This window comes from Odocoileus virginianus, chromosome 5 (assembly GCF_023699985.2).
Source record: "Odocoileus virginianus isolate 20LAN1187 ecotype Illinois chromosome 5, Ovbor_1.2, whole genome shotgun sequence".
NCBI lineage: Eukaryota > Metazoa > Chordata > Mammalia > Artiodactyla > Cervidae > Odocoileus > Odocoileus virginianus.
Genome location: NC_069678.1, coordinates 83,361,554 through 83,380,842, shown reverse-complemented (window position 1 = coordinate 83,380,842; position 19,289 = coordinate 83,361,554). Strand labels below are relative to the sequence as shown.

Genomic DNA, 19,289 nt, shown 5'->3' with positions numbered 1-19,289 from the left:
CTCAGATATAAGATGACACCACTCTTATGGCAGAAAGTGGAGAGGAACTAAAAAGCCTCTTAATGAAAGTGAAAAAGGAGAGTGAAAAAGTTGGCTTAAAGCTCAAATTCAGAAAACTAAGACCATGGCATCTGGTCCCATCACCTCATGCTAAATAGATGGGGAGACAGTGGAAACACTGTCAGACTTCATTTTTTTGGGCTCCAAAATCATTGCAGATGGTGAGTGCAGCTGTGAAATTAAAAGATGCTTACTCCATGGAAGGAAAGTAATGACCAACCTAGATAGCATATTAAAAAGCAGAGACATTACTTTGCCAACAAAAGTCCGTCTGGTCAAGGCTATGGTTTTTCCAGTGGCCATGTATGGATGTGAGAGTTGGACTGTGAAGAAAGCTGAGCGCCGAAAAATTGATGTCTTTGAACTGTGGTGCTGGAGAAGACTCTTGAGAGTCCCTTGGACTGCAAGGAGATCCAACCAGTCCATCCTGAAGGAGATAAGTCCTGGGTGTTCATTGGAAGGACTGATGCTGAAGCTGAAACTCCAATACTTTGGCCACCTCATGCGAAGAGCTGACTCATTGGAAAAGACCCTGATGCTGGGAGGGATTGGGGGCAGGAGAAGAAGGGGATGGCAGAGGATGAGATGGCTGGATGGCATCACCGACTCGATGGGCATGAGTTTGAGTAAACTCCAGGAGTTTGTGATGGACAGGGAGGCCTGGCGTGCTGTGATTCATGGGGTTGCAAAGAGTCAGACACGACTGAGTGACTGAACTGAACTGAACTGAACTGGGAGTTGGTGATGGACAGGGAGGCCTGGCATGTTGCAGTCCATGGGTTTGCAGAGTTGGATATGACTGAGCGACCAAACTGAACTGAAATGAGGTAGTGGTGAAGGAAGTGTTAATGGTGTGAATAAGAGTCAAACCTAACTGGTGTGTTTCAGAGAAGATTGTAGGACAGAAATTAGAGTATGGACAACTCTTTCTAGAAAAATTTTTCCAGAGAAAAATGAAGATATGGATGGTAGCTGGCAGGGAAATTGAACAAAAAAAGTTGCCTTTCTTTGAGATAAGATAATAGAATGTCAATAACTCTAGCCCTTTTCCTTCTGCCAATTCCAGATAGCCACATGCTACTCTTTTTTATTCTTCTCAACAAAATTAAGTGAGAGTTACAAACAAGGTGGCCAGAAGAAAAATTCAGATTTTTCGCAAGATAATTACAGTGTCAGATAACTGACTCATTACAAAGACAAAGTCTCAGAGACAAGAGAATTTAAGATCAGTCTTACCTGAAACCCTGGAGCCAAACTTGTGTCAAGGAAGTTTAAGCTTCTCCTCTTAGTTTTAAAAAAGCTCTATTCACTTCTGAGCTTAAATTTTCACAAATACTTTTTAACCAAAAAAAGCTGTAGTTATACTACAGGTCTACTGACACAGGTTGTGTGATACTGTCCTTGCAGTGTTGGCTAAGTCACTGTTATCAAACTCGAATGTGCATAAGAATCGTCTGAAATATCTTGTCAAGTGAAATTCTGATCCCATAGGGGTGTAGGGTGCCAAGATTCTGTCCTTCTTAACAAGCCCTAGATGAAGCTGGTGACACTAAACCATAGACCCCCTCCTTGAGTAGCAGCAAGAGTCTGAGTCACAAGGGAGAAGTTTACATGAACCAATGACCCCTGTATTCTGGTGTTCATGTCTAAGGTAATCCCCTCCCCTTGAATCTGAGCTAAATCCATTAGTTTGCTATTCATGAATATCCCAAAAGTGATCAGAAGTCACATTCTAGATTAGGCTACAAAAGACCCTGGCTTCCACATTTCTCACAGGCTCCCTCTTGCTGTCTTTCTTGCTCGCTCAAATAAAGCCAGCTGCCACATGCAGAGCAGCTGTAGGGAGAAGTTCACACTAAAGGAAGTGATGAATGAACCGAACAACAGCCAGGAAGAAAACGAGACCCTCAATCCAGTAGCCTGGCAGGACTTAACCCTGCACACAGCCATGTGTGCTTAGAAGTAGATTCTTCCCCAGTTGAACTTTAGAAGATCTACTCTTCCAGCTGATACCTTTATTGCAGTCTCCTGAAAGCCCCTAATCCAGAGACTCAGAAATTTTTCATTCAAATTCTTGACCCACAGAAAGTGTAAAAAAAATTTAAAAATGCTTGTTTTAAGACACAAAATTGGGGGAGGTGGTTTGTTACATGACAATAGATATATAACTAATACAGAGGAATTGCAAAGATCACAAGAAAACTTGGGGGAATGGTGGTTATGACGATTTTGATTATGGCGATGGTTTCACAGCTATATTCATGTTTCAGAACTCATCAGAATATTTACTTTTAATATCTACCACTCATTATATGTCAGTGCACTTCAATAAAGTTGAAAATACATTATAAAAGTGTCTGGGTGGGAGGAGATTTTCACCCAGTTACTAGGAGATTCTAGTCCCCTCTACAAATATCACCTCACTAAAACAGAGTTCCTTTCGTTAGTGACATGAGGGTTTCTGTGTCCTAAATTCATTATCTCTTAATAGTACTAAGTGAAAATTGACCTTTATTACGTCCCTGAACTCTATTTTATAGGACAACCATCTATTTCTTGTAAATTAGTCTTGCTACAGAACTTGTCAAACCCCTGATTAAGCTATAGTTGGGTCACTGATCTGGGAATCTGGAAGTCATCCGTCCCCATAAATTTGAATTTATTTCATGAGTCTAGAGCTCGAGCACCCAGCCTTGTGTTCATTTAGTAATAAAAATAAGAATATTTTTATTATTTTAATAAAACAATATTTTATTAAAAATAAAAATTGATGCCAGTTCTTCACTAGATCTTATAAACTGGTGATATGGAGATGAATCAAACATGGGACTTGCCTACATGGGGTCCACTATCTGGTATCTTTGTGCTTGAGGGCCTCCCACTGCCTCAGCCCTGCAGGTGTTCTGATATGCATCCCCACTAAAGGTAGCCGACTGATATAGCAGGTGTGCCCAGGGACATTCGAAAGAATTTGGATGGAGAGGTCATGTAGGCTGTGTCCTGGGTCTGTTGCAAGTGCCCCAGCTTCTGTGACTTCATTCTGGGGCCCTGCCCCAGCCTGTCACTTTGAGGAAAGCCCTCTTCACATCTTTGTTCCTCAGGCTGTAGATGATGGGGTTGATGAAGGCAGAGATGACATTGTAGAACAGTGCCAGCTTCTTATCCTCTTCTGGGGAGGCGTCTGATCCAGGTCTCATGTACATGACCATGCATGGAATAGAGAACATGGTGACCACAGTGATGTGGGAGGCACAGGTGGAGAAGGCCTTGAGCCGCCCTTGGGATGAGCGAATTCTCAAGATGGCAGCAAATATATTGATGTAGACAATGATGATAAGGGAGAGTGGGACCAACAGAAGGATGAAGCCCAAGATGAAGTCCACCTGGTCATTGAGAGACGTGTCTGCACAGGCTAACTTCAAGACTGCAGGTACTTCACAGAAGAAATGATTTATCTCATTGGGTCCACAATAGGGAAGAATCATAGCAGAGATGGTATATATCATAGCACAACTAGTACCCCAGAATCCACAGAAGGCCACCATTAACCCACACAGCAAAGGGCTCATGATGACATTGTACCTCAGGGGGTGGCAAATAGCTACATACCTGTCGTAAGCCATGATTGCAAAAAGCCAAGACTCAGTGATACCTAGCATCAGGAAGATGTACATCTGGGCCACACATCCAACATAAGAAATGGTCTTTTTCTTGGAAACCAGATGCACCAGCATCTGGGGCACTGTGGTGGTGACATACCCCATATCCAGAATGGATAAGACACTAAGAAAAAAATACATGGGTGTGTGGAGGCGGGAATCCTTGCGTATCAAGGTGATAATGAGCCCATTGCCCAGAAGGGTGACAAGGTAGAGGAAAAGGAAAATGCTGAATAGAATAACATTTATCTTTGTGTTGCCAGAGAATCCTAGAAGAATAAATTCAGTAAGGGAGCTGTGATTTCCCAAAAGGAAGTCTTGCATCCTTCTCCTGGTGTAGAGAAATAACAGAGTCATGATCCATAAAGTGAAATCTCCAGATTCAAATTTTGCTGTTATTCGAATTAGGAGTACCAGATACCAGTAGCAAAGTAAGTGCATATCAGGACAATTGCAAAGCCAAATTTTTAAAAGAATTTCCACTTGATATGAAACAGCATGTCAATCCTAATTTAATCCTAATTTATCTTGAGATCCCAAATAACAAACTCTGCTTTTCAAAATATAGAACTTGCAAAAGGAGCATCTAAACCTATTTGTTTTACTTCATGAACATGTGTAGTTCATACAACTTATAAAATATTTTAAAGTGGCCAAGAAAAGAATTAAATATCTGTAGATACAACAGATGCTCTGTTTCATTTCAAACGGGGATGTCTGCCCTTCCTTTGAAGCTTCCCCAAAAATGGGCTTCAGCAGAAGCACTTGAATACACTAGAACTTTAGAAACACAGTTGTTAGGTATCTAAAGTCTGTAGTATCAAGAAAAGAACTGTTATCTGGAAATAAACTGTGCCCCATGGAGAGTCAAAGTCATGTGTTCCAGTGAGCCACAGGTGGCTCACACAGGAGAGAGAAGGAGAGGCAGAGGAGGCAGGAGGATTAAAAGAAGAAAAGAGAAGGAAATGGGAGAGATAAGTTTGGGAAAGGAGCTGAGAGGGAAACATGATAAGTCTAGCCTTGGATTCAAGGAGCTTGTGGGACTCCTAGTATCTACTGGACTGATGGATCAAAACCTAAAGAAAATGCTTTGGAGATAGGAATCTGCATGTTATCAGCACTTCCGGAGGAACTGAAGCCATCAGAAGGGATGGGACCACTCAAAGAGAGTGCACGGAAGAAGAAAACTAACACCAGAACCCTGAAAAGCTCCAATATTTAAGGACAGGCTTAGAGGAGAATCCAGAGGAGGCAGTATTGAGTGACCAAAGAGAGACGATACAACACAGAAACCCCAGATGAGACACAGTCTGCAAGGAGAAGGTGGTCTTTGTGGTCAAATGTGTGAAGAAGACATCAAGTAAGCAAGAATCTTAAAAGTTGTCTATCACTTTTAGCAACAAAGGGGCTTTGGGAGAATAGTTGCAACAGATGTCTATCAATACATGAAGTAGGTTAAAAGAAGCCAAGTGTAGGTGGGATTTCTAAGATTTTTGAACCAGGTGGAAAGGAGGTGTAAGTCATGAACTAGATGGTAAAATACAGTATTTTACGTTGTAAGGATTTTGGCTTGTTCATATGGTAAAGGAACTGGCCAGTTAATAGAGAAGTCTGAAATTACAGGGCTATGACAAACTAAATCATGGACCAAGTGTTTAATGAAACAGGAAAAGGTAGGATCCAGGAAAGGATTGGGCTCAATTTGAAGGAGTGATCCTCTTTCTATTGTGGTTGGTGGGATGGAGTTAAGAATTTATGTGGACACAGAATATTCGGAAGGTCATCACGTAGCAGAAATTCTGAAGTAGTCTGTGTCAGTTCTGTTGGATAATATCAAGGATTTTTTCCTTTTTAACATACCTCATACCCAAGATATGATCTATCAGAATTAGTCACAGAATCAGGACACGAACCCATCTCACCTAACTGGAAAAATGGTCTGGAACCAACCATTCTGTGTCTTAAATACATCCTCATATTTATATCACTTTGCCCAGACCCTTTCCTGAACTCCACATATCCAGCTGACTGACTACTTGAACTCTGCCTTGAATGTTTAATAGGCACCCGAAACTCATCATGTCTAAAACTGGATTCCTAATTTTCACTATATGATCTATCTCTTGGATCTCATCTCCCATTACTGTCTCCTTTGCTCAGTCCACTGAAACCACATTTTAATTCTTCTATTCTGCCAACTTGGCTTTCACCTAAATTCTTTTGCCACAAAAGTATTTACATGCTCTTTTACCAGATACTTTAAGGGTGAGCTCTTTTGCCTCCTTTGCTTTTCTGTCCAATTGTCACTTCACCAAAGAGCTCATTCTTCACCATCCTCTGTAAAGTACCACTATCCTTTACTGTCTTTAGCCTGCTTCGCTTTTCTTCATTGTATCTCACTTCTCTAAAAAATATATCTATTATTTATCTGATTGTTGTATATTGCCCCCAAATAGACTGTGAAAGCAAAGACTTTGCTCACTACTATTACTGCAGTGGCAATCATTATGCCTGGCACACGGTAGGAGCTTAAATAATTAATATTTATTAAGTTATTAAATCATGGATGCTAGTTTTGCGCTCCATCCCAGATGCTGTGTTGGCAAGACAAGGAGAAGTGATTGACATCTGTCCTCTCCTGTGGAGCAAACACATGTGAAAATATAGAATTTACTCCCATGACCCCTGTCCTAGTAAGGTGGGTTGGACAAGTTGCTGCATGTAGGAAGATATATGGCAATGGTGAAAAAATAAATCTAAGCAAGTGATAATATTTTCTCTGCAAAAATTTAAGCTAGGGAGGACGCTGTCTACAGAAGTATCTAAAGGGCTGTGTTAGCAAAGGTGAATAAGATTGCTCTGCATCACCCCAGTTTTAGAATTATGTGCAAATTTTACCGGGATAACAAGTTTCAATTTGACTAGAGAAAATGTTCTGACTCTCAGAATTGTCCATAGACAGAAAAATTGTCCTGAAAAGCAATGAGCTCCCTATTGTGGGTTGAGCAGTTCAAGCTGAACCTAGCAGACTGAATGTCTGGGATGCTCTGGGACAGGAAGACTCTTCCGGTTCATTCCACATGGAAGAGTTAAGAACTTTCCCATCTTCTCTGTTCTCTTTGTTATATAATTTTGTTTGTTCCTAATGCCTTCTGCCTGGAGCACTGCAGTAACTTCTCACTTGTGACTTCCATCCCCTATTCCTACAGCATTTGCTAGAAGCAATTTTTCACTCACTTTGACCTCCATCTCTTCAAGTATGGTGCAGAATATGTGGGGGAAAGAGCATGGGGTGCTTAGAAGAGAAGAAACAAGGGGAGTGGGAATAGGGGATAGATTAGTAGGCTCCAAAAGCCCACTCAGTCCCCAATCCCTGCTGAGTATGGCAGAGAGCATCAGTGGACTGCAGGTATCTTGTGATAGGTGCCTGTCTTGCTCCCCACTCCTCAATAAGAGATCCTTAGAGAAACATCCAATTTCAAGGTGGCCCCAAATCCCTGACTCCCCTGAGATCTCCTTGCGGATCCCTTCCTTCTTTCCCATATCCTAAAAATCCTAATTGCTTCAGTCTCCCCAACAACACTTCCTCCTCCTCCTCTTTGTTTTTATTGGCAGCAGGAAGCCAGATGTATTGAGGGAGCTGTGCCACTAAGATAAAGACAGAGAGTGAAAGAAGGGCAGTTGGACAGAGAGAAGAAAACAAAAAGCAAGTCAGAGAGACAGGGAAGAGAGATGTACAGAGAAGCAAAGGATAGAGCAAGAAGCACAGACATGAAAGGACATGCAGGTGTGAAGATTTGTGAACAGTAGAAAAAACTAGGGCAGGCAGAAGACAGGATGCTCCAAACCTTGGGCCCCGCTGCTGCACCTCCGCCATTCTTTACCTGCTGTTGGGTTCTCTGTGAGGGATGGTCAGGAGTCTGAGGATATTTCCTTTGAAACTCTCCTCCTGGGGGCCTTAATTCCTATGAGGAAAACACAGTGCCTTCCTAATGAGTTCTCTGTGCCTTTGAATCCCCCAAGGTGTGAACATCAACTTCAAACTCCAACATCTAGTACTCAAGACTGTGATCAGCCAGCTCCCTGACCCCTCTAGTCTGAGTCCCTACCACTCCCTAAAAGTCTTTCTTTTTCTGTTTTTTTATGATGCCAAAGCTCAGTTTTTCTGTACACCAGTACTGAATCATATCTGGAAGATAGAGCTTTGGGTGAAGTAGAAAAGGATAGCTTTATTATTTTGCCAGGCAAAGGGGGATATAGTGGGCTCCTGACTTGAAAATACATTTATCTCAACTTAGGATTGTGAGAGGATTTATAGTAACGGTCCAAAGAGGAAATGATCAGCTCACGGACATTCTTCTGATGGGTTGGTTGTGAGGTAAGTAGGAGTCAAGCATCAGCAACATTCAGATTGCACCTGGTCTGTGGTCTACAAGCTTGTGGGCAACATACCACTGTTGATCATTAACTTCTCCCTCCTGGAGGGTGCTTCAGTATCTGCAAAACAACTTAAAGATACTTCTGTGTGTATCCCTTGATGGAGAAACTGGACTTTGCTCCAAGGCTGCACTATTGTTTCTCTTGACTGTTTCTCCCTGGTCTTGCATCCCTTCTCTTTCCTAAATAGCAACTGCTTGATCTGCCTTTTGGAACTCAGGAAAGTTCCAACTAGTTCCAAGTTGGAACTCAGGAAAGGTCATAGAGGCTGAACAAAGGCTATTTCCAGTAACAAAAAAAGTGGAGGACACAGAAAGTCTTTGTTCCCAGGAGCCCCACTGTGTCCAGTAAAACTATTATCCAAAAATGAAGCATAAGTTAGGGATTCCCTGGTGGCTCAGATGGTAAAGCATCTGCCTGCAATGCAGGAGACCCAGGTTCAATCCCTGGGTTGGGAAGATCCCCTGGGGAAGGAAATGGCAACCCACTCCAGTACTCTTGCCTAGAAAATTCTGTGGATGGAGGAGCCTGGTGGGTTACAGTCCATGGGGTCGCAAAGAGTCGGACATGACTGAAAAAATTGAGGCATTCACAAACAAACAAGAACTGAAATAATCTGTTGCTAGCAAGCACTACATAAAATATTAAGGGAGACTTTAAGGCTGAAATGAGAAGCTATTAGACAGTAAATCAAATCATCATGAAATAATAAAGAGTACTGGTAGAAATAATTATAGAGGTAAATATAAAAGAGACTATATGTATTTTTGTTAGTAATTTTTTCTCATGTAATTTAGAAGACAACTGCATAAAATAATAATTATAACCCTGTGCTAATGGGTGCACAACGTACAAAGATGCAATCTGTATGACAATAGGAAAAAAATATGCGGGAGGGAATGAAGACAAACAAAAGCAAAGTTTTTGCATACTCTTATTCTAAATTTCAGTAGATTAGATGGCTATAAGTTAAGATATCAATTATAATTTTCAGAGAAACCAAACATTTACAGAAGAGTTAATGCGTAACTTTCTGAAATCATTGCTAAAAACTGCAGAGGAAGGAACACTGCTGAACTCATTCAATGAGACCACAATCCCCCAATACCAAAACAAGACAAAGATATCACACAAAATAAAAAAAGAGAGAGAGAGAGAAAATTACAGGCTAATATCACTGACAAACACAGATGTGAAAATCCTCAACAAAATGCTAGCAAATAAAATCCAAAAGTACATTAAAAGGATCATACACCATGATCAAGTGGGATTCACCCCATGGATGCAGGGATTTTTTAATATCTGCAAATCAATCAGTGTGATACACCACATTAGCAAATTGAAAAATCTTTTCAATAGATGCAGAAAAAATTTTTGATAAAAGTCAATACCCACTTATGGTAAAAACTCCCCAGAAAGCAGATATAGAGGGCATATACCTCAACATAACAAAGGCCATATATAACAAAGCTACAGCTAACATCATGCCTAACAGTGAAAAGCTGGCATTCAAACTGGAAAAGAAGTAAAACTGTCACTGTTTGCAGATGACATGATATTCTACATAGACAATCCTAAAGACATTATCAGGGTGCAACCAAATACCACCAAAAATAAACAAATAAAACTAAACTGTGAGGGAAAGGAGGGAAGGACATAGTTTTCTTTAGCAGAAGTGTTCCTAGTGTTTTAGCCAACACTTGGTTGAACCTTAGGAATGGACAGTGTCTTAAACTCACTCCCATTTCATGACCAAATTGTAATTGGTACTGAAAAACTTTCTAGAGCTGAAAGTGTGCAACTGATTGTTTTAGATGCATGACTTTATGTAAAACATAATGTTCTAAAGGAGTCAACATGCAATTAAAGAGATAATCATCTTATATAAATGGAATAGCTGTGGTTTTTAATCTGTACTAGACTTCAAAACTGTGATCTCCTGTTATTTTATGCAACCTTGAACTCCAATTCTGCAGGGTTCTTCTGTGATTAAATAGGCTATAATTATAAGTAAATTCAGAGTAATTTAGTTCTTATCTAAAAAGAGTACCTTTGTCTGGAGGTGAGTTGCACTGAAACTTCACAACAAAATGTCTCCAGGCATGGAGAGTGAGAGAAAAGAAACACAGGACACTAATTCATCTGTAATTTACTATTGGCAAACACAGCAGTAAATAAACATTGGTCAGTTGTCTGATCTTGATGAATTTTAGACTTGCAGATGTTAACTGGAAAAGTTATATATGTAAAAATCTTTCTTCCTGGATTTGGCAGATATGTATGATTATATTAAAAAGATTTTAAAACATACACACACAAGATACTATCAGAAAACTAGTAGAACTTTTCAATGAATTCTGTAAACTTGCAGGATACAAAATTAATACATAGAAATCTCTTGCATTTCTATATACTAACAACAAAAGATCAGAAAGGGAAATTAAGGAAACAATCCCATTTACCATCACATCAAAAAGAACAAAATATCTAGGAATAAACCTACCCAGGTGACAAAAAACCTGTACTCTGAAAACTATAAGACTGTTGAAAAAATCAAAGATGACACAAACAGATGGAAAGCTATACCATATTATTGGATTAGAAGAATCAATATTGTCAAAATGACTATACTACTCAAGGCAATCTACAGATTTGATGCAACTACTATCAAATTACCAATGGTATTTTTTACAGAACTGGAACAAAAAATTTTAGTTTTTACAGAAACACAAAAGACCCTGAATAGCCAAAGCACTCCTGATAAAAGAAAACAGAGCTGAAGGAATTAGGATCCTTGACTTTAGACTATACTACAAAGCTACAGTAAACACAACAGTATGGAACTGACAGACAAATAGAAATAAAGATTAATGGAACAGGATAGAAGGCCCAGAAATAAACCCACACACCTATGGTCAATTAATCTATGACAAAGGAGGAAAGAATATACAATGGAGAAAAGATAGTCTCTTCAATAAGTGGTGCTGGAAAAACTGGACAGCTACTTGTAAAAAAAATGAAATTGCCACATTCTCTAACACTGTATACAAAAATAAGCTCCAAATAGATTAAATACATAAATGCAAGACTGGATACTATAAGTCTCCTAGAGGAAAACAGAGAACACTTTTTTACATAAATCATAGCAATATCTTTTGGGATCCATTTCCTAGAATAAGAAATAAGAGCAAAAATAAACAAATGGGATCCAATTAAATTTAAAGGTTTTGCACAGTAAAGGATACCATAAACAAAACAAAAAGATAATCTACAGAATGGAAGAAAATATTTGCATACAATGTGACTGACAAGGGGTGAATTTCCAAAATATATGAAGAGCTCATACAGTTCAGTATCAAAAAAACAAACAAACAACCAAATAGAAAAATGGGGGGAAGATTTAAACAGACATTTCTTCAAAGAAGACATACAGATCATCAACAAGCACATGTAAAAATGCTCAATATCACTAATTATTAGAGAAATGCAAATCTAAACTACAATGAGTTATCTCCTCACACTGATAAGAATGCCCATCATCAAAAAGTATACAAATAATAAACATTGGAGAGGGTGTGAAGAAAAAGGAAACTTGGTACACTATTGGTGGGAAGGGAAATTGGTACAGTGACCATGGAGAGTAATATGGGTGTTGCTTAAAAAACTAAAACTAGAGTTACCACATGATATATCTGAATCACTTTGTTTTATGACTGAAACTAACACAACATTGTAAATCAACTATACTTCAATTTAAAAAAAGAAAAAAGATAAAACAATTATAAATATATACTCACTCAACATGAGAGCATCTAAATATTTAAAGGAAATATTGAGAGATCCAAAGTCAGAAATAGATAGCAATATAATAAAAATAAGAGACTTCAATACCTCATTTTGAACAATGGCTAGAACATCCAGACTATAATTAGTAAGGAGACATTTGACTAGAACTACATTGTAACACTTTTTGCCAAATGAACCTAACAGATATTAAGAGAACGTTCAATTCAACAGCAACAGAATATGCATTCTTCTCAAGCACACATGAAACATTTTCTAGGATAGATCATATATTAGGTCACAAAGTAAGACTTAACAAAATTAATAAGATTGAAATGATACCAAATACCTTTCCAATCACAGTGGTATGAAACTAGAGATTTATAACAAGTGAAAATCTGGAAAATTCACAACTATGTGAACATTAAACAACATATTTCTGAACAACCAATGGACTGAAGAAGAAATCAAATGTAAATTTTTTAAAAACATATTGAAACAGGTGAAATGGAGACACAACATACCAAGACTTACAGGATACAGTGAAGGCAGTTCTAAAAAGAAAGTTTATAGCAATAATAAATGCCTTCATAAAGAAAACAATCTGAAAAAAAACAACCTAAATTTACACTCTAAGTACAGAGTAAGTCCAAAGTGAACAGAAGGAGGGAAATAAAAAAAGATTAGAGCAGAAATAAATGAAATACATATCAGAAAAACAATAGGAAAGATTAACAACACTAATGGCTATTTTTTAAGATAGACAGAAATGACCAAACTTTAGCTAAATTAACTGAGAAAAAAGAGAGAAGACAAAATGATAAATGAATGAGGAGACATTGCAACTAGTAGCACAAATATACAAAGGATTATAAGAAACTAGTATAAGCAATTATACACCAATAAACTAGATAACCTAAAAGAAATGGATAAATTCCTAACAACATGTAACCTGTCAAGAATTAATCATGAAGAAATAGGAAATCCGAACAGACCAGTAAGAAGAGTATGTTGAATCAGTATCAAACATTTCCAAACACAGAAAATCCCAAGACCCTTTGGCCTTGTGGGTGAATAATACTAAATATCAAAGAAGGGTTAATACTTTAAAAAACAAAAACACTTCCAAACTTATTTTATGAGGTCTGCAGTACCTTGCCAAAATCAGATAAGGATGCCACAAGAAAAGAAGATTACAGGCTAATATCCCTAATGAACATAAACACAAAAATACTAGCAAATCAAATTCAACAGCATATTGTAAGGATCATATACCATCCACCAAGTGAAATTTATTCCAGCATGCAAGAATATTTCAATATACACAGATTAATAAATGTGATATATCACATTAACAGAATGAAGGGTAAAAATCATATGATCATCTCAATAGATGTATAAAAAGCATTTGACAAAATTCAACATCTTTCATGATAAAAATTCTCAACAAAGTAGGTATAGATACCTCAATATAACAAAGGCCACATAGGATAAGCCCACAGTTAATATCATACTCTTAAAAAGCAGAGATGTTACTTTGCCAACAAAGGTCCATCTAGTCAAGGCTATGGTTTTTCCAGTAGTCATGTATGGATGTGAGAGTTGGACTATAAAGAAAGCTGAGTGCCAAAGAATTGATGCTTTTGAACTGTGGTATTGAAGAAGACTCTTGAGAGTCCCTTGGACTCAAGGAAATCCGACCAGTCCATCCTAAAGGAGATCAGTCCTGAATATTCACTGGAAGGACTGATGTTGAAGCTGAAACTCCAATACTTTGGCCACCTGATGTGAAGAGCTGACTCATTTGAAAAGACCCTGATGCTGGGAAAGATTGAGGGCAGGAGGAGAAGGGGACGACAGAGGATGAGATGGTTGAATGGCATCACTGACTCAATGGACATGAGTTTGAGTAGGCTCTGGGAGTTGGTGATGGACAGGGAGGCCTGGCAAGCTGAAGTCCATGGGATCACAAAGAGTCAGACACGACTGAGAAACTGAACTGAACTGAATTGAATATCATACTCAATGGTAAGAAGCTGAAAGATTCTCCTCTAAGATCAGGACAAGTGTGCCTACTCTCACTACTCCTATTCAACAGAGTACTAGAAGTTTTAGCCTGAACAATTAGGCAAGAAGAAGAAATAAGGAAATAAAAGACAAGCAAACCAGGAAAGAAAAAGTAAAAATTGAATCTGTTTGCAGATTATATGTATATAGTGTGTGTATAATCTTTACTGTATCTATAAAACTAAAGAGTTCACCTAAAAATCTGTCAGAACTAATTCAGTAGAATTCAGTTCAGTTCAGTCATTCACTCATCTCCGATTCTTTGCGACCCCATGAACCACAGCACACCAGGCCTCCCTGTCCATCATCAACTCCCAGAGTCCACCCAAACCCATGTCCATCGAGTCGGTGATGCCATCCAGCCATCCCATCTTCTGTTGTCCCCTTTTCCTCCCACCTTCAATCTTTCCCAGTATCAGAGTCTTTTCAAATGAGTCAGCTCTTCTCATCAGGCAGCCAAAGTATTGTAGTTTCAGCTTCAGCATCAGTCCTTCCAATGAACACCCAGGACTGATCTCCTTTAGGATGGACTGGTTGGATCTCCTTGCAGTCCAAGGGACTCTCAAGAATCTTCTCCAACACCACAGTTCAAAAGCATCAATTCTTCAGTGCTCAGCTTTCTTTATAGTCCAACTCTCACATCCATGCATGACCACTGGAAAAACCATAGAATTAAGTACTGTATAAAACTTCATATCCATAAATTTTAAAATATAAATTCAATGAATAGTTTTTTAGAACAATTTAACTGATCAAATCTCTCAAGAAGAAGTAAGATCTCAGAACAGACCAAGAAGACAAGTTATTATGTTAGTCAAGTATACATACTTTCTAAAAAGTCTTAGGGTGCAGATGTTTTGTAAATGAATGCTATTAATCCTTTTACATAACAAATTTTTCCCATGTTAATACAAACTGTCTCTGAGTGTAGGAAAAGATGGCTGCTTCCTACATTACAAGACTGTTACTATAATGGACAAAGAAAGAAGGATCATACAAAATGTGAAAGTTAAAGGCCAATATTTCTCTTAAAAATAGATATAAATAAACTTATACAAAAATTCACTGAAATGTAGCAGTATATTAAAATAATAATGTATCATAACCAAGTAGGATTTACATATTGAATGCCAAATGATTCCAAATTTAAAAATAAACTTATGCATGTCCTATGTTTTTAGATTCAAGAACTAAAACTACATATAAGATGAACAAAGAAAACAAAGATAAAGTACCTTCCAATTATTACCAATGTAAAGAAAAAATAATATTTATAATTGCTATAAAATTATAGTTTTAAAAATTTATTTAACATTTAAGACATATATAAGAATGATACATAATTTTACTAATAAATAAAGGCAAAAATATATGAGTGGGAAACTTCAATATTGTAAATATGTCACTTCTGCAATTTATTAACTCAAAACCCAAACTAAGTCCCAAAAATGTATTTATGAAAACCAGCTGATTCTAAAGTTCCTGTGGAAGATAAAATATGTAAAGATAGCAAAAAGAGAAAATGAAAAAAGAAAACTTGTCCTGCTAGGAAAGATAGGAAAACATTACCAATTGATCAGTAAAAGAGTAGAGTTCAAATTAAAGTCATAATTCCTTGGATCATTAGAATAAAGTAATGATGGAATTTCAAGTCAGTTGAGTAAAGAATATACTATTCAGTAAACATTATTTGTACAGTTGGCTCTCAACCTGGAGAAAATATTAGATCTCTTTTCCATCACACAACAAAAAAATAATTCTTGATAATTTAAAGAGCTAAAAGTGTATAAGGAAAATGTAAAATATTTTTTATAGTTTTAAGATGTAGATTAATTCCTAAGATCACATACACAGCCATAAGGAAAAAGACTGATTGATTTGACAATAAAAAAATACCAAAAACCTCAAAAGAAAAAATGAATAAAATGAGAGAAAATAATTATAACATGGGTTTCTCTGGTGGTTCAGACAGTAAAGAATCTGTTTGCAATGCAGGAGATCCAGGTTCAGTCCCTGGGTCAGGAAGATCCCCTGGAGAAGGGAATGGCAACCCACTCTAGTATTCCTGCCTGGAGAACTCTATGAACAGAGGAGCTTGCCAGGCTACAGTTCACAGGGTCGCAAGGAGCTGGACATGGCTGAGTGACTAACACACACACTTATAGCATATTTAATACAGAAAAAAGATATATATGCATAACATGTAAGAGTATATACAATATACACAATACATAAAGAATTATTCTCAGAATATATACATTTAAAAACAAAACTAATTTTTAAAATGGACCGATTATATGATAAGTAATTTATAAAAATAAAAATAACATAGTCAATAATTTTTAAATGTCCATCTCATTAGTAATTAGGTGACATTCCAATTAAACAAGATGTCAATTCACTCATCAAGTTGGCAAAAAAAAAATTTTAAGTAATTTGGTAAACAAGATAAGGGTGCCCTCTCTTACCACTCTTATTGAACATAGTACTGGAATTCCTAGCCAGATCTATCAAACGAGAAAAAGAAATAAAAGACATCAGAATTGGAAAGAAAGAAGTAAAACTGCATCTATTTGGGGATGACATAATTTTATATATAGAAATCCTAAAGATTCCATCAAAAAGCTGTTAGATTTAATCAGGGAATTAGGTAAAGTGCAGAATACAAAATTAACAGACAAAAAAAAAATAGTAGCATTTCTTTACACTAACAACTAATATTTTGAAAAAGAAATGATTCTGTTTACAACAGTATCAAGAAAAAAAACAAAAAATACTTAGGAATAAATCTAACCAAAGAGGTGAAAAGAGCTCTGCTCTGAAAACTACAAGACATTGATAACAGAAGTTGAAAAAGACACAAATAAATGTAAAATGTCCTATATTCATGGACTGAAAAGTTTTGTTAATTTTGTTAATTATTGTTAATATTGTTAAAACATCAATACTATCAAAAGCTATCTATAGATCTAATGCAATCTATATAAATATTCCACTGGCATTTTTACAGAAGTAGAGAAACAATCTTAAAATTTGAATGGAATCACAAATCATCCCAAATACCCAAAGTAATCTTAAGGACAAAGAATGGAGCATCACACTTCCTGATTTTAAGCTATATGTGCATGCTAAGTGACTTCAGTCATGTCCGACTCTGTGACTCCATGGCCTGCAGCCCGCCAGGTTCCTCTGTCCTTGGGATTCACCAGGCAAGAATACTGGAGTGGTTGCCATGCCCTCCTCCAGGGATTTTAAGCTATATACTAAAAAAACAAAAAACCTATAGTAACCAAAACAGCATGTTACTGGCTTTAAAGCAGACACAAAGACCAATGGAAAGGCATTGAAAGCCCAGAAATAAATCCATGCACATACAGTTATCTAATACTTCACAAAGGAGCCAAAAACACTTAATGACAATCCTCAAAGACAATCTCTTCAATAAAAGATGCTAGGAAAATTGGATATTCACATATAAAAGAGTAAAATTAGACTCCTATCTTACACCACTCACAAAAATTAACTCAAAATGGATTAAAGACTCAAATGTAAGAACTGAAACCACAGAAATCCTACAAAAAAGAAAAAAAAATCTCCTTGACATGGGTCTTGGCAAGGATTTTTTGGATATGACCTAAAGCACAAGCAAAAAATTAAAAAATGGAACTACATCAAGCTAAAAATCTCCACTGCAAAGGAAACTGTCAAGAAAATGTAAAGGTAATCTAAATAATGGGAGAAAATATTTGCAAATCACATTCTGATAAGGGACTGCAGGCCTGGTGGCTCAGACAGTGAAGAATCTGCCTGGGTTCGATCTCTGGGATGATTCCCTGGAGAAGGAAACGGCAACCCACTCTGGAAAATCTCATGGACAGAGGATCCTGGCAGGCTACAGTCGGGCTACAGTCATGGAGATCGGAAAGAGTCAGATACGACTGAGCGACTAACACTTTCACTTCATCTGATAAGGGAGTATTTTCAAAATACATAAAGAAATCATACAGCTCAATAGCAAAAAAGGGGTAAAAACGAATCTGATTTTAAAATGGGTAGAGGAACTGAATAGACATTCTTCCAAAGAAAACATACAAATGCCCAATAGTTACTTGTATATTGATTCAGCATTACTAATCATCAGGAAAATGAAAATCAAAACTATAATGAGGGATCACCTCACACCTGTTAGAGTGATTATCACCAAACAGACATGTGACAACAAGTGTTGACAAGGATGTGGATAAAAGGGATCCCAGGTACACTGTTGGCAGGAATGTAAGTTGGTATAGCCACTATACAACACTATACAGAGACTTCTCAAAATTTTTCTTAGAAAGAGCTACCGTATGATCCAGCAATCATACTTCTGGATATATATCCAAAGGAAATAAAAAGAGGATGTCAAAAAGATGTCTGCACTTCCATACTCACTGAAGCATTATTCACAATAGCCAATATATGGAAACAACCTAAATGGCAAAGATGATGTGATGTAGATAGGTAGATAGATTGATACATAGGGATATGTATTATTCCTCCATGAGAAAGAAGGCAATCTTGCAATTTGCAGTAACACAGATGGACCTTGGGGCATCATGTTAAGTGAAATAAGACAAATACTAGATAGTATCATATATATTTCATTTTTAAAATATTAAACTCACAGAAATGAGAGTAGAAAACCTGTTGCAGGAGCTGTGGGAAGGGGAAAATAGGGAGAGTTTGGTAAAAGTGTACTACAAACTTTCAGCTGTAAGTTGAATAAAGTCTGAAGATCTAATAAAACTCATGACTTTTTTTTAAAATGATGACTATAGTTGCTAGCACAGTATTATATAATTGAAATTTCTAAGAGAGTACAACTTAAATGTTGTCACACACACACACACACACACACAAAACAGATAAATACATGAGTTAGTAGATGGAGGAATCTCTTCATAGCGTATACATATGTCCAAACACCATAGTATATGCTTTAAATATCTTACAATTTTACAAGTTGATTATATTTCAGTAAATCTGAAAAAATTTTAGGTATGTATATCTTTTGATCTGGGCTTCCCAGGTGGCGCTAGCGGTAAAGAATCTGCCTGCCAGTGCAGGAGACATAAGAGATGTAGGTTTGAGCCCTCAGTCTGGAAGATCCCCTAGATAAGGCATGGTAACCCACTTCAGTACTCTTGCCTGGAGAATCCCACAAGAGGACAAGAGGAGCCTGATGGGCTACAGTCCATAGGGTTGCAAAGAGTTGGACACACTGAAGTGACAGCACACACACAT

General features: G+C 37.3%; 1 protein-coding gene and 1 non-coding gene across 2 annotated transcripts; one reads left to right on the top strand and one right to left on the bottom strand.

Annotated features, from left to right (window-relative positions):
• Positions 1-3,095: 3,095 nt before the first annotated feature.
• Positions 3,096-4,043, bottom strand: LOC110151329 (olfactory receptor 2A12-like). Its single transcript, XM_020914664.2, has one exon. The coding sequence runs from the start codon at positions 4,041-4,043 to the stop codon at positions 3,096-3,098; it is 948 nt and encodes a 315-aa protein (XP_020770323.2).
• Positions 4,044-8,542: 4,499 nt separating this feature from the next.
• TRNAC-GCA (transfer RNA cysteine (anticodon GCA)) lies at positions 8,543-8,614 on the top strand. The gene has a single exon. It is a non-coding gene; the product is annotated as a tRNA-Cys (tRNA).
• Positions 8,615-19,289: the final 10,675 nt, after the last annotated feature.

Bases quoted from the DNA above. Each gene is read 5' to 3' on its own strand.
- LOC110151329 (XM_020914664.2), bottom strand. From the start codon at position 4,043: ATGCAAGACTTCCTTTTGGGAAATCACAGCTCCCTTACTGAATTTATT.